Source organism: Chelonus insularis, unplaced genomic scaffold (assembly GCF_013357705.1).
Source record: "Chelonus insularis isolate UGA/USDA-ARS -01 unplaced genomic scaffold, ASM1335770v1 contig_94_pilon, whole genome shotgun sequence".
Classification (NCBI taxonomy): domain Eukaryota; kingdom Metazoa; phylum Arthropoda; class Insecta; order Hymenoptera; family Braconidae; genus Chelonus; species Chelonus insularis.
In genome coordinates this window covers 3,980,263-3,997,664 of record NW_023276783.1, presented here as the reverse complement: position 1 = coordinate 3,997,664, position 17,402 = coordinate 3,980,263, and the positions used below count along the sequence as shown (strand labels likewise).

The following is a 17,402-nucleotide window of genomic DNA, read 5'->3' as shown; positions in this document are numbered from 1 at the left end:
CTACTGATATTAAACACATAAACGTTACAATATGAAAACACGCGCCACCAGGGTATAGAATAGCCACTCAGGAGCTCCCCTCGGTTATAAGAGTAACGAGCTTGCTTGCAACAACTCAGTGGGCACTGAGAGCTCCTATAAACTCATGAGTTTCGTCTCGTATTCCCTCGCATGTCAATCGTAACACAATAGACGGTATTATATCCACTGAAACATCGTGTTATATTTGCAGGTATTATTAGTAGTTGTTAACACTTTTATTCAAAAGTCATTTATATACTTATTTCAATGCTCTTTTATTGTTGCAGCTAATATTTTAGCATTTTATTCATCTCTATTTATTCTATTTATTCAGTTATTTGTTCAGAAGATGTAATCAAAAAAAATAAAATAAAAAAAAAACATTGATTTTTAGATGCATTCAGATAGCACAGTGGACCTTTTTGATTCACTGGAGAAAAATCGATGGCATTTTCCCAAAATTTATCGCCTGTTGTTCACGCACGATTGAACTCTTTTTGACGGGAAAATAAAAATAGGAGCGGAAAGATTGAATGTGAAACATTACTAATAGGTAGCAGACTTTGGTTACAATAAGAGGGACAGAAAAGTGTCACTGGATTCGCTCATAAATCTGGACAATCTAAATCATCTACCCTTACATTCTGTCCTACATCTATATATGTATACATATCTATAAAAATATATATTGAAAGAAAAATTGATTCAACGACTTGAGACTTATCATTCGATTATTGTGCTTAGAAATATAAGTGAGCTTAGATTTGCCAAGTGGTCTAATGGGCGTGTCTTTTTATATTATAAATGAAAAAGTATACCTACTGTAGAATGAAGGTCGAGAATCTTAAAGGAGGAGCAGCCGTTCCCGATGTCATTGACACAATGAGTTAAAAGTTATCTACGACAAACTGTGACACTCACCCTCCCAACTAATAGTGAGTGTGAAGAAAAAGAAGAAGTTGAAGAAGAAGAAGAAGATACGAGAGATGAAGGAATCAAAAAAGAATAAAAAATTCTGTATGGAAAAGATTAGGGGTTGTCCCGCTTAATCGACGTCTTCAGAGCCTGCAAAAGAATATAAACTCTCCCTTGGATTTTTGTGAATGAAAAATAGCATGATCTATAGATTTTTCTATTGTTCGTGAATAAAAAAAAGTCGCGAGTCGAATGATTTTTTTTGTCGACACACCCAGTTAGTTATTATAATTATAATGAAGTCATCTATCAAAAAATAGCCAGAAGGTATAAATTTATTGGAGAAAGTAACATCAATTGAATAGTAAATAAAAATAAATATCGAAAAATATAGGAAAAATTTTGAGATATGTTTTTATTACACATAAGATTCGTATTGTTATTTTTGTTTGTTATAATATCAACATCATTGAATCTTTATTACGTTGAGTCTAAATTACATGGATTTGTTGTTAGAGAAAACCTTTATTAGGATAATTTGATAGAATGTTTTAATGAAGATACATAAAATATTTTCAATACTTTTGAAAAAATTTAAAGATTAGATTTCTTTTTATTCAATAGGATATATTCCTTCAAAAAATCATAAATTTATTTTTTTCCTTATTTTTTAGAACAGTGTATCGTAATTAGGAATCAATTGAAGAATACTTATTTTCACGCTAGAAAAAATCTACTATTGTATAAGAATTTTTACTAGTCCATTAAGAGAAAAATTTACAAGCTAGAAAAATTAAAAATTACTATTTTTGTTTAGTAAAAATAGCTAAAAAAACTTAAGAAAAATTTGATTCACTGAAGAAACATCGATGGCATTTTGGTATATTCTGGTTGGTAAAAATTTCTAGAAAAAACTTTTTGAATTCAGAAATTTTTACGAAGAGGAATTGTAAATTTTACTCCAATAAACAGTAGCCTGTCACTTTGGGTAAAGAAATAGCAATAAACAATTGTTTAATTAGTATATATTAAAATATTAACTTGTAAGAACTTTTTTATGAATCAAAATTGTGAACTATACAAAAATAAATATATGTAAAATATTACAATTGGACTATAATAAATTTTTAACAAGAAAAAATTGTAATATATACTCATTGAACAATTGCTAATTGCTATTTTTGTACCTGAAGCGACATGCTACTATTCATTAGAATAAATTTTACAATTTCTTTTTCTCCGTGTATTTCTTATTCAATATACAATGTCAGTATGAGTATTTTTAATGGATATATTATCGTACCAATGACATATTTTATTCAATTATTGCAATTGATTATTTTTTATCAAATTAAATGGATAAATTATTGTTTAAGTTAATTTTAAGCAATAAATTGTGACTATTTGATATTCAATATGAGTAAATTTTTTTCTAAATGTGAAAATTCATCCATAAAAACCTTTGCAGATATTAAAGAAATTTTTTTTTTATTTTAAAAAATTTGGATTGCGAGTAATTTCATTGATTTATTCAATGACCTAACTTGATCTAATTTCATTCACACTAATGCATATCACGGCGACAATTTTTTCTATATATTTTTAATATTCCCAATTTACTTCACCAACAGTTTCTTAATATTTATTATCAATCATTTTTAATTACTGTTATTAAATTTTATAATCAGACTTCTTTAACATTAATGCGGTTTGAATATTGCTAACCAGAAGTCGATATCTCAGTTCGTTAGTAAGTTATCGTGTTGGAAAAATTGATCGACGGACTAATATATATATATACACTCATGGCGACTCATGTAATTTTTCTTAGAAATAATGTTAATGGACTTTAAGCATCGTGAAATAAAATAGCATCTTTTTAAACAAGAATCATACATTAAATATTCGATGTAAAAAATTCATTATTTAAATATTATTAATTGGTAACATTTATCTCATAAACTTGTTTCAATTAAGAATTAATCGAACAGAAAATTATCAAGGCTGACTTAAGGATTATGTTTGGAATGTCAGAGATCTGAAAGTATCTTTATAAGGAATATAACATTTGAAATCATGAGATCCTGATCAGACAATCTTATCAAAATTATAATCATCTGGAATGAGTAAATTCTTAATATTCTTAAAAACAAAAAATAACTTACATGATAGTTTTTATCATTTATTCGTATACGAGATAGAGATAAATTAAAAATGAATTTCATTTCAAAGAATAAATGATTATAAAATGAAAGATTTTTAATTATATTTAATCACAATTAAGAGTAAAGAAATTATTCTCATCCAGATGAGATTTGGCAAGGAATGTTTCACCTTGAAAACGAATAGTTATGTGGTTTTGGATAGGGGTCTTATATTAAATAATGTAACATAGTACCTTGTCAAGCCTGATATGGCCTTGATGATAGTCTAAAATATTCTCCCAGTTGTGTGTTTGAGATTTGTTGCTTGGTTCAACACAAAATAAACTACTCTAAAGTTTCATACAAGTAAATGAGAAATCATTATATCCTTCAATCAATACTTGATGAAAATAAAGTCAAAGTAATAAAAAGAATGATATTATTTCTGAAGGATATTATATGCTTAATAATGAATGAATAATTACAGGCCACAGTGGTGTTAATCAGCTTGGTGGTGTCTTTGTCGGAGGTAGACCACTTCCAGATTCGACTCGGCAGAAAATAGTTGAGTTGGCACACTCAGGTGCTCGACCTTGTGATATTTCGAGGATTCTTCAGGTCAGCAATGGATGTGTTTCCAAAATACTGGGCAGGTTGGTTGAAATACTGTATATTCTGGATAGATATCATGAGGAAATTATATATATATAAAGTTCCACCACAAGAATTTCAAGCTTGCGTGTACGTCATTTTCTATCTCACACTTGACCAACTCAATAAACAACATTCCTTGTGATAACATTGCACAACAAATAGTTTGACATAGTATTAGCATGATTGGACATGTGTTATTCATCAAGGTGTTTAAAATCGTATGTGAAATTAAATCGCAAAAATACTATTGCTGTTACAGGTATTATGAGACAGGGTCAATAAGGCCTAGGGCAATTGGAGGAAGTAAACCACGAGTTGCAACAACTGAAGTTGTTGGAAAAATTTCCCTTTATAAAAGTGAATGCCCATCAATATTCGCGTGGGAGATTCGTGATCGATTGCTACAAGAGGGTGTTTGCACCAACGATAACATTCCAAGTGTAAGTCACAACTAAACTTTCTCTATTTTCTTTTCACTACAAACATTTTATTGATTAACTTAATATAATTATCACTTTCCTAAATAAAAATATCATTAACATTTCAAGAAATTTAATAATTCTAAAAATAAAACTAATCTATAAGTTAAATAGTTAATCAATTTTTTGAAGTCTTTGTAAAGTAATTATTTTTTCAAGTAATAAAAATTGAAAACTTTTAAATAAAACTTCAATCATTGATAATAAACATTTTATTGAAATATAGACTCAAAATTTTTTTGTTTTAAAAGTCGTTTAATGATAGATGCATTCAAATAGTATTTAAAATTAAGCTGTATAATGGACATCAATAGGGTGACAACTGTTGGAGTATTACAAACTGTGAAAAAAAAAGTATCCATTAAAAGAGCTTTTAATAAACTCTTACAGTGAATGACAAATATTTATAGTCCAGTGTTTGTGATAAAAATAGATCAAAATTAATACAAAATTCCGGTGACAAAAAGTTTTGTGTGAATAATCCAGTATGTTTTATCATAAAAAATGAAAATTTTGTCAGAAATGTGATGTAACGATGAAAATCACGATGATGATGATGATGATGATGATGATGATGATGATATTATGATTTATAATATTTCATCAAGATAATTCAAACCATGACGTTCTTGAGCTCTTTTTGGACTGGTTGCCATGGATATTTGCATGCGTCCAATAAACGGTGGCTAAAGGGGCCGCCGACTAGCTTAACGCGAGAAGCAAAAGAGGGTCGCAACCCCTCTGCGTCTTACCCGCCTCCAACTACTGTCTCTTTTGCTCAACATTGGTGTCTTTAACGTGGCAAGAGCCCTACTCCTCGCGCCTTTCGTAATGGCTCCAAGGAATACGCGTCACCCTTAAGGAAAAAGCTCTTCAAGGGGCGAGGGTAGATTCCTAAAGAGTACTTCCTTTTCGTCTTATCTTTCTCACTTATCACTTTGCTCAGTCTTATCGCCATTTTGTTTAATGTAAAAAAGCATGAAAATGTAGAAAAACATTTTATGAATATTCTTGTGTATCGACTTTATTTTTGGCCATTTTTTTCCCAACACCCTAATGAGATTATCAATTGACTGTGATAGATTATTATACGGACCATTAAAAAATCGTTAATCTTAACCACAACAAGTTATTGAAGAAGAGAAAGAGAGAAATCCCCGGAAAAGCTTACGGAGATGCTCAGAGTACTTCTAGTTGGATTACGGTACGACGCTTTGATCCTTACCCCGTAGTGCTGCTGGCTTGTCTTCTCACCCTCTCATTTTCATGCTTGTGCACGCTGTAATCGTGTAATTTGTTAAAACGTAAAATTCTTGGGATCATTCACTCTGAGGCCACCACCACCACCACCACCATCACACCACGTTATAGATACAAGAATAAGACTGCAACTTTCTTTCGTTATTTTCCACGTGGATTATTTTCTTTGCAACCAAACAGATTTTTTCTTTAAGCAGAAATGTATTTACTTGGTGAATTCATGAAAGAGAAAATTATGACAAGAGAGAGAAAGAGGAAGCTGAAGAAGGAGAAGAAGAAAAGACTGAAATTGGAATGAGAAGAAGTAGAGTATGGGTCGAGAGAAAGTAAAAGGGGAAGAGAGAAACAGAGAACATATTCCGAGCAAGTCGTAGTGATTGGAGAAAATTTCATTATTTTCAGACATTACCCCCGTTATTGTAATGCCATCAAATTGGATACACTTGGTACACCAGCCTTTCTTGTCTTCAATCTCTGCATTTACTTTGATTTTTCCTTTTATACTTTTACTCGTTTTCTTTATTTTCTCAATCAATCGCAATTAAACATGAATTTTTATTTTCATCAAAATAATAACGGCTTTTATTAAACCCACAATCAAATATCTTCGCTCAAAATAATAGTGAGCTATTATTCTATTGGCTGACGCTGTGAAATGTCCTATCAAGTTGAAAATGTTACGCATTCCCTTTAGATTTGAATGTGCCACCGAGTGACGGTGGCGGCCAGATTATTGGTTTATTCGCGTCACTGACTTTGCCCAGGGGTTCTCACCATTCTGTCTTTCATGACCAATCATTATATTTCATTATTAATCAATGTCATACACAATCAGTTATTGCTTATTTCTCTAAATATTATGCAAATACCACTAATTATAATAAATTATTTGAGAAATTTACCATTATTTGAATTGAAAAGTTCTTAATTTAGTAAATTAATAATTGCCATACCATAATAGCATTAACGATAAAATCATTTTCTATTTAAATTAAATTGTTTATATAATACATTCGACTAATGATTAATAATCTTTTGTTTGTATTAATTAATAAATAAATATTTTAATCATAATATTACTTATTCCATTAATAAGAAATATTATTAATCATTTAATTGATTTAAAATAGTTAGGACAATTGTTCTGAGAATTAAAATTTAAAAGTTTAATTTAAATTAAAAAAAAAAATAATTAAAGTGATGTAGAATAAAATATTCGTAGAAAATTTGATCTACATAGAATAATTTTTTCGTATATTTTATTGTCGAAAATATATATTCTGAATATATCAACGTGTGATTTCTTTCCGCAAGGAAAAATATTGTAATCTGGATAATATTCACGTTAAAAGAAATTTTGAAATAAAAATTTTACCAAATTCTTAGTAAACTGAGTAATAAAAGTGACTTTAAAAAAAAGGTTGTAATCAACTTGGAGTAATTTCTGTTCTCTTTAGAAATAATTTTTAACTTTCCATTCGACAATTGTTTTGATAATTTCAATTTTTTAAATAAAAAATTTTTACATTTTAAGGTCTTCGTGTAATTATGTGTGTGTGAGTGTACATTTGTGACCCTTTTTTCATCTTAGCACATCTTGAGACCAAATAATGCTATCGATTTCGGTCAAATATCACATAATTATATGATAAACACTTGATTAAGTTTTCATTCAACTTGATACAGTGGTATCTTTTTACAACAAAAGCTGGTATTCACTAAAAGTCTCTGAGGGTAGCAAATGGAAAGTTAGTAGTGATCAAATTACACCGAGACTTCTTTTTACTCGGCACATATTTTTCAGAATAAAATCAAATTTGAATTAAAATTGTATAATTCAGCTTTCTGTGGTTGAATGTAGAAAAATATCAATGGGTGTTTCGGTGGATTCGGAAGCGAGAGTCCGAGCTTGCGCCCAGGGAATTCGATAGACGTGGTAAAGTAACCGCAACAATGCCCGGGAGGGTAATGGATGGGCTTAGAAAGCCAAGGCGAGTGAATTGTTGGCTTGGTGGTCTGAGAAAGAAGACTCTAAGGGAGTTAGAATCGCGCGCGCGGAGACACCCTTTTTCTCATCCCACTCAAGCGTAAATCAATGCACCCCCCTCAATCCTTGTCGACTTCTGGCGCGTCGCGAGAGCGTGCGAACGGCCTCGGAGGTTGAGTTAAGGGGCGTCGTAGACGTCCGGCTACTGCATTATGTATTTCTCAGTGAACTAACCTCGACTTTCAGTTTCTCTCTTCTGCTTCTTCTTCTTTTTTTTTTCATCTCACACCCTCGTATGCCACTTTTTCTCTACTCTACCACATCTTTTTCTTCCCTAGCCGCTTTAATCAGCGATCATGTCACCTCGACAAAGCACCCAACTCTGTAAGTATAAAACTTACGAGAGAAATCAATTTTTCTACTGCATCTTTACATCATTTCAATATATATGTACACTTGTATCTGTTTCACTGTTCTCTTATTTCTCTAAAGATCAAGTATCGTTTCAAATATAACCGCATAAGAATATCTTGCCTTACGCTGTTCCATGTAAAACCACTTGGATATTTTTCATTCTTGTTTTTGTTATTGAAAAAAGGTCGCCAATTCGATAATTAAGTAATTGAATTTTAAAAAAAAAAATTATTTATATTCACAAGTATTTAAGGATGGATAAATAAAAAGCTTAGAAAATAGTGTTTTTATTATTCACTGATATAAAAAAATTTTTCTTTTCTACTTCAAACGTAATTTAAATGATTTCTACTTGCAAAAATATACATATTGAAATGAATGAAATAATGATATATTAGCATAACTTGGTTTTCTGCTAATAACTTAGGATCTATGAGGCCTATATAGACAATGAGCATATCAATAAATTTGTGAAAATAAGATCTTTTAATTGCACTAGTTAAAATCATAATTAGAGCATAATTTTTGGTAAAATTGAAGGAAGTTCCCATTTTACCCCATTTTAGGGGTGAAATAATTGATTTTTCATATGTTTGACTTGATTCCGCATTTCCACGTATCAAGACGAAAAGAATGAGTGGTCAAACTTGAAAATCGGACAACTTTGATTTTTCAACCCCAAAAAATGGCAAGTGGTACCCCTTTCCATTTTTTTTGGCCAAAAAATAAAAGTACTCTGATTTTCAAGTTTGACCACTCATTCTCTTCATCTTGATCCGTAGAAATGCGGAATTGGGACACGGCCCGGAAAAAATTAATTTTAACACCCTCAAAAAGGGGTAGAACTGGATACACATTAAAAACTATCATCCCCTTGACTTTAAACCCCTATAACTCATGAACGGATTGTCTAATAACTGTTTTTGAGGACGTTTTGGAAAGCTCAAAATCTGAGCTAAACATACATATCCATAAAAAGTGTTAAAAAAATTGCTTTCACCCTTAAAATCGCTAAAATATAACAAAAAATCACATTTTTTTGGGAAGTTGCCAACTATTTTGGCAATTTTGAGGGTGAAATAAATTTTTAAAACGTTTTTCACGGATATGAATCTTTAGCTTAGATTCCAAAGTTTTCAACTTTGGACCTCTATTACTCGTGGAAAAATTATCTGACGATGATTTTACAGAAGTATTTAAAAACTTTGGAATCTAAGCTAAAGATTCATATCCGTGAAAAACGTTTTAAAAATTTATTTCACCCTCAAAATTGCCAAAATAGTTGGCAACTTCCCAAAAAAATGTGATTTTTTGTTATATTTTAGCGATTTTAAGGGTGAAAGCAATTTTTTTAACACTTTTTATGGATATGTATGTTTAGCTCAGATTTTGAGCTTTCCAAAACGTCCTCAAAAACAGTTATTAGACAATCCGTTCATGAGTTATAGGGGTTTAAAGTCAAGGGGATGATAGTTTTTAATGTGTATCCAGTTCTACCCCTTTTTGAGGGTGTTAAAATTAATTTTTTCCGGGCCGTGTCCCAATTCCGCATTTCTACGGATCAAGATGAAGAGAATGAGTGGTCAAACTTGAAAATCAGAGTACTTTTATTTTTTGGCCAAAAAAAATGGAAAGGGGTACCACTTGCCATTTTTTGGGGTTGAAAAATCAAAGTTTTCCGATTTTCAAGTTTGACCACACATTCTTTTCGTCTTGATACGTGGAAATGCGGAATCAGGTCAAACATATGAAAAATCAATTATTTCACCCCTAAAATGGGGTAAAATGGGATATACATTAAAAATCATCATCCTGTTGACTTGGGACCCCTATAATTCATGAGCGGACGGCCTAATAACCGTTTTTAGGGACGCTAAAAAAACTTTAGAATCTAAGCTAAATATGCATATTTATAAACAACGTTACAAAATACATTCTACCCTTAAATGGTCAAAATATTTGGCAAACTTTCAAAAAAATGTGTTTTTTTGTTATATGTTAGCGATTCTAAGGGCAAAAGAAATTTTTCAAATTTTTTTCTCGGATACGTATGTTCAGTTTAGATTCTAGTTTCCAAATACCCTACGATCATTATTAGATGACTTCATATGAGAGTTATGAAGATCCAAATTCGACGAGTAGATGATTTTTTGACCCTTACATTGTCTTGCATTTAAATCATTTTAATCGATTAAAAAAATTAGATATCTTGTAAGAATTTACGTTGAAAAATTCAAAACTTCAATGTCATTTTAGAAACAAAGGACAAAAATATAATTAATTGTATTCCAAAACTTAATAAAATTCTGATAGATTTTTATTCGAAGCTGAGTATAAGTTTTTAAGTTTGTAAAATGTTCAAATAAAAGTACAGTTAAGAAGAATCTATATGTTCAATTTAAAAATCAGCAAACTTTCTATCTGTATCAAAGAAAAAGAAATCAAAGATTTTCATATCATTCTGTACAATTCAATTAAATTTAAATACTTCTTGAAACATGTTTTATGATACATCATTTTTATAGTCGATTGCATAACTTTATCATTAGAACAATAATGAGACAATTTAATACAGTCTATAGGATTAGCTGATATAAATAAATAATTTGCACAATAGAAAGATATTTTCTAGGTTCAACAACAAAACATAATATCAAATAAGCGGTAAATAAAGAAAACAATTTTCTACTATAAAAACTTGATTTTTTTCAACAGCATAACTCACATCAGCTAAGGTACAAGAGATACAAAAAAATATAGAATATTTTCTATAAATTTTTCTCGAAACTTTTTTAATAACATCTGAATATCTTCCTTAAGTAGCAAACATTTCTCTCTAGATTCAGTAGCAATAGTTGATGTCAAAGATCTAGAATGCATCTAAACAGCAAAATGATGGACCTTAATTTCCCTTGAAAACGACCTAAGACACGATCACTCAACTCTAGGTACATTTAGAAAACCATCAAAATCAACTAACCTCAGATATGTTAGATCGAAGCGAAGAAAAGAGGAGATTAAAAAAGAAGTTCAAACCATTAGACCTGCCAAGTAAATTTCAAGAAGACTCAGAGTGACGATCGATGGAGAGTCCTTTGCTAGAATAAAATAAAATCAACAAGATTACTCATTGTTCTTAGAATCAGATAATAATTAAAAATTAATTAATAAAGAAAAAAAATTGTCCCTGGTTGTCAACACTAAATTGTTTAAATATCAACTTTTAAATGTTTCATAGTAATTTAATTCATTAATTTTAAAGCAACATGAGAGCCCCGTTCATGATCAGACTGAAACCTGATTTTTGGAATAAATTTTAATGTGATAAAGTTTGAAAAAGATTTAGCGATTTCGATGATAATGTTAATGATAATCCAATTGAGTGAAACAAGTTAGTGAAATTAACGGAATATTACCAATTTAGTCGTTTTATAATAATAAGTTCAGCATAACTAAACCCTTGTATGTGTTCATAAGAGGCAATAAAGTCTGATGACGCGTGGCGTGAAACCCCTTGTAGGTTCGGACGAAGCGAGATTAAAAGCTGTGATTACACATGGTATCGAACAAACTTCATCTTTCTCCCTTTTCCTTTATACTCCTTCATTCCCCTACTTTCTCGTTTACTCTCTTTCGACCCGTTCAAATTGCAAATGCCGCACGTTCCTCAGCTTCTATTTAAATGTAATTTGTATCTCGACCGCCACCTGCCCCTTCTACTTTCGGTAGTGGTCGTCCAAATTCTTCTTGTCCCGTCTTCTCTAGCTTCTTTCCACGTGAAAGCCTTCAGTTATTTACTCAACTTTACATTCTTCTTTCGTATACACTTTCGCATATTATTTGAACTTTTAATATTCAACTTCATAAACACGTACAGGTTTCACTTAAATTTTTAAAAACACTTTATTTAAAAATAATCTAAACAAAGAATTGATCAAATGGGACAAGAGTTTTTTTTAATCATCAAGTTTAGTAGAATAAATAATTATTTTATTATTTACCAATTGATGTTGACCAACAATACCAAAATTTAGACTTATTTTAATAATTACATGATTTTATGATGTAAATCTACTGAAGCAGAATGCTAAGTAGTTTTATACGAACAGGTCAATAGATTTGGAAATAAAATAATAAAAGTTTAAAAGAAAATAATAGTGATGTTTAGGTATATTTTAGTACAGTGTCCTGCTTTCTTGAAATGTGTATATTAATTAATGTATCATTTATAAATATTTGTGAACTGAAAAATAGATTTTTAAGGAAGAATACGTATCCTCATCAGAAGTAAACGTTTTTAGACATTGCTAAAACAACCAGTTCTGTCATAGCATCTTAAATTTATGCCTTCATAAATACATGTTAGTTATAAAAGTATGTGATACTAATCCACTGAAAGAGAGAATGTGATATGTAAGTGAGATTTGAAGGTTACAAATATCATTTTTCAGATTCAAAATATTTCGTGACACTTTTGATTACACTAGGCGATTTTTATTTCTAAAATGTTGTAATATAAAATAACAGGTTTTTATTATTAAAAAATTTGTGATGACATAATGAAGGTGATAGTATCTTTTGCTATAAGGAAAGAATTTACTCATCATGGCGAAAAATAGACTGAAAAGAAGAGAAAAAGTTAGCTGTCCTAGTAAAACTACTTTTTTTAAATTCAGTGATACAAAATACTCATGATAAAACATGACCTAGTGACCGAAAAATAAAAAAAAATATATATATTCAAAGTGTTGGTGATATTTTACAACTTGAGTTAGTTTTAAAAATAGTAGTTTTACCACAAGTATTCATCCTTTACTTCATTTCCCACGGAAGAAAGGGGACGCAGATAAAAGAGAGTTAACAGGGATGGCTCGTGCTCATGAAGGCTTGAAAATTCGTTACGATTATAATTGTCTATAATCAGCGAGAAATCTTTTTTTTACCGGTTATATTCTGATGATGGAAGCTTGACGAATGCTTTGGAAAATGTTCTTTTTTGAAATGAAGGGTAAAAAGATCTCTGAACCACAAATTCTGGGGTGTAAAGTGTTTCTGCTAGTCTTGTATGTAGTGCATGTATACTTATGGGGGAAGGAGCCCATGATTTAAAGTCTACCGCGAGGGGTGAATTGATGATAGGTTATGTGAAATTTCCATGTGTTGCACGTGTCAATATCACTACACCCTTTAAATACCAATTTCGCATGACTTGAGTTTATCCCTCATCATCTCAGACAGCTTTTTAATCAGCAATCTACAGTGTACGAGATATTTTATCTACAGAGTAACATATAAAGTACTCGAGACGACTGACAGTAGTGAAAACTGTTCTAGATTGATGCAATAAAAACGATCCAACTCAAGAGTGTGTTGGATTTATTTTACAGCAACCCTCCACACAATACAAACGTTCACATCGGAAGTAGGCTGAATACATGGAGACGAGTAACACCCTTCTTCCGCGATCTACATCCACCTTCACTTGCATCCCCTTCTATACATTGCACAATTCATACAGGAAGCTAAGAGACACGCACTATTACCGAGGTATCATAGGGAGACAATATTATGACGTCTCTATCCGGCTCACCCTCTTCAACATTATTCCTATCGCCTTCACGCTTCACGCCAATATTGATTCTCTCATCTCTGACGCATCATCAATCTACATTTTTGCAGAGTCCATTGATGAAATTGTCATCGTCAATAAAATTGGCTAGATCTTATTGGAACTGAGAAAAATCCCTCTTGGACTCAAGTGTCATAGAAAACCTATTTTGAAATGTACTGACACTTTGGACCCTATGACAGTATCATTCCAATACGTCCAAGAAAATAAAACGACTGCAACGATCATGTATATTTCATTTAAAAAAAACTAAAAGACCACAAAAATATTTTTCATACTCAACTATGGCAAGTGGCTTGTACTAACTTGAACAATGTGTAAGTCACTTTGAGAGCAGCATTGTGATTTGATTCTTACGCATTATATGATCCTAACGACAATGATCCAAAGTGGTCCACATGACACATGTCGTCAATTTATATATATATATATATATAAAAGAGCCACCAAGCCCGGATATAAAGTCGAGGGTGCAGTATTGAGAGAAGTTGAAAAAGAATTGAGAGAAAACTTGAGCGAAACAGTTGGACACTCGATGTCATAGTACGATGCATGTCTCAAATGTCGTTTGACAGGCAGCCTTCTTAGTTGAGTACGGCTGGCTTTTCCCTTCACTATCTGACATGTAAACGGTCATTGTCCAATATTTTATGCAACTTTGAATATTCTTGCTAAATTCACTCCATCATATTAATTATCTTGATGCTACTATAATATAGTCTTTATTCCCACGAGTTTTAAGAAATTAGTGTAATTAGTTCCTGATGATGTTGACGACAACCAGATACGTATTACTTTAATTAGCTATCTCATCATTTAAAAAGCTTTTCACTTGAAGATTATATATTCCAACATTTTCTTTTATCAATAAAAGGTGTAACTGGAGAGATATTTGTTTTATTCGTCATTTTTTAAATTATTTTCAAAAAAATCATTTTCCAAGTAATCTTCATTATAATTTCTTATTTATGATGAAATTATATTGATTACTTTGATAAATGCATCATATTCTTCTAGTATAATCTTTTGTCATCAACATTTCTAAATAAAATTACAAAAACTAATTAATGATAATTAAAGGTCAATTTTAACCTGAAATGAATAAATTATTTAGGTCAATAATGATTAAAAATCATCTGTTCAATCTTGATTAACATTAATTGTAAAAAACATCTTGATTTTTTTTAGGTATCGTCGATCAACAGGGTACTGAGAAACTTAGCAGCTCAAAAAGAGCAACGTCAGCAACAGCACCAACATCAACAACAACAGCAACAAGGCGTTGGCACAGGAGTTGGAGTTGGAGTTGGAGCTACAAGCCCAGCTGAAAGTGTTTACGATAAGCTGAGGATTCTGAACGGCCAATCAACTGGTTGGCCGCGTCCTAATCCTTGGTAAGTATGATGATCAAAAAAACGTAGACTTCAGTGTTGATTTCCAAAACGATCATCGGCCACACTCATGTCTACTCGTATTGTGTTAGTTGGTAGCGATTGTCTCACAACTTTGGCGATTCTTCAAGGTATCCCACGGGTGCTGGAAGTCCATTTCCGTCGCTCCAGTCGAGTCTCAGCCCGAGTCATTGTACAACGTTACCTCCTGATCCTGCGGACATTCTTCATGCGAAAAAAGGTAAGATTAATATTTTATATTGATGGAAGTAGACTTCATTCCCACAATATTTTATCATAATCAATTTCACTGTAAAGTCTTAGATTCTTTTGATCCTATTTTCAATCTTTAAGACTTAATGTTTTTATAATTTAAAAACGAGTTAGCATAGAACAAATTTATTTGAATAACAAAATTTTGGTAATTGTGCATTGATGGAGCTTCACCCCAATTTCAATGTTAAGAAATTTTTAACACCTGATTTGGTTTTAGGTTTATAAAAATAGGCTATTTGTGTCGGATGAAACCATTTTTAATAATTGTTTATTAATTAATTAATTGGTTATTGTTAAAAAAATTTTTTAAAAAATTATTTTTAAGTTATAACATTGATTTTGGTTGTAAATAATCATGAAAACCGGCTTCCCCCATCATATATTTTCTAGTTACATGTATTAAAAAGCGTGCCAATTGCTAAAAAAATTTTTAAACTGAAACTGGGATGAAGCCCGACTAATTCACAATTACGAAAATGTTTTCCAAATGATAAAAATTAATTAGACAGATAAAATGTTTATATAAACCAAAATTCACGTAAACTCCAGTGACCAAGCACAGAGGATTTTAATTAATTAATGCAGAGATATATGGCAAGAGAGATCTAGAAGCAATACTAATATCAATGTAATATTCACCAAGCGTTGGAACTCTGCGGTTTGCCGCACGTGTATGCACACGGCTTTCCAAATTATTGTAACCAGATATACATACACAATATGAGAGGCATTGAATAACCCCCATTTCTGTATCAAAATGTATTTCTCCAGTTACCCTTCAAAGGTTCATAGATCAAACGTCCTTTTTTCATCAACAATCGAACACTTTGAGGTTGAAAGTTAGTCTTCTTGGATCTGAATATTTAACACTTCAGGGGATAACTGCAAGAGACATGGAAACTGTTGCGAACCTTCAACTGCACGCGAACCCTCGAGGCTTGATTATTTGTGGGGGGAAGACAGCTTATAGGATAATATCTCGTCCTTTTAAGGGGATGAATAAAGCCTTGAGCTAATTTACTGATGTCACAAAAAAACAAATCTGTGCACAGCTTTAAGAAGATAGTTCATTGTTAAACCGTGAAGATAAAAATTTAAAAAATACTCTAAAATAATTATAATCATAGATAATCATCTTGAAGAGATATTATTGATTTAATTTTTAATCATTTTGCTATCTGATTAAAATGATTAATCAGAGCTTTTTATTGAATTACATTGTAAGCAAACATGTTAAATTTATTTATTCCAGCAGAACCTTCTGGAATTTCATAAATCCATGCTATTTATTTTCAAAAAGAAAAAGTAGAATTAAAAAAAAAAAAATTTCAAAAGAAAATTCCAGTTGTTATCCGATTTTTTTTCATCAGTATGAAGGATATATGAAAGAGGGTTGTACATACAAAATATCGAAGCGTCAGCATCATCGAAGTCTTAGAAACATATTCGGATTGTTTTTTGTCTTCCACTCACTCGACGCTTATATCCCCCACGAGGTGACGAGACAATGTGCTCAGCTCTACCCCTCAGTTATTTCTCTCTTTTTCAACATACATTTTTTTTCCTATTCATTTCTTTTTTCAACCTCTCTGGCTTTCTGATGGAATTCTTAAAACTAAAAAATGCCAGAAATAACATAAAAGTTCATCTTTTGTCATCAACACTAACTACATTTTACAAAACCAATCAACAATATTAATGATTTTTCATCAAATATTTGCAAACATAAATATACAATGTATATATATATAGATATAGTGTATAAAATAATATCAAGATTCTAGATGCAACTAACATTTAAAATGATTCTTGACTATTTGGTAAATGTGTTGAACATCCAACTGAGAGCACAGAAAGCTATTATTGTCGACTTTTTTATCTTGTACTTTTTGTGTTTGTTTTTTTCTTCTTTTTCACTTGTGAAGACTATCTCGATGCAAAGCTTTCATCGTCGATCGAAACAATGCGAGTGCATTTATTTTTATGTAGGAGTCACTGATAAAGGTTATGCCATGTAGTCTCAAAACACAAGAGACATCAATGATCCATCAAACCTCATGAGTAAGAATAAAGAATAATGCACATCTAACATATATCTAAGGTTACTAGAATACACTTTGTACGTATATATGTCGTTGGTTGTTTCAAGTTATTAGAAGTGGAGATCATGAAGCACATTATTATGCTTTAAACATGGAGGAAAGTTATGCAGGATTTGCAGGTCAGTGAGTT

General features: G+C 31.1%; 1 protein-coding gene across 2 annotated transcripts in view; it reads left to right on the top strand.

Moving 5' to 3' along the window:
* LOC118072831 (paired box protein Pax-6-like) overlaps positions 1 to 17,402 on the top strand; it is a 45,025-nt gene that overhangs the window by 11,055 nt on the left and 16,568 nt on the right. For both annotated transcript variants that reach the window (XM_035092962.1, XM_035092963.1), the window contains exons 3-6: positions 3,568 to 3,733; positions 3,994 to 4,174; positions 14,692 to 14,897; positions 15,026 to 15,135. In XM_035092962.1, coding sequence (XP_034948853.1) covers positions 3,568 to 3,733; positions 3,994 to 4,174; positions 14,692 to 14,897; positions 15,026 to 15,135 — 663 coding nt within the window. The remainder of the gene's footprint in view (positions 1 to 3,567; positions 3,734 to 3,993; positions 4,175 to 14,691; positions 14,898 to 15,025; positions 15,136 to 17,402) is intronic.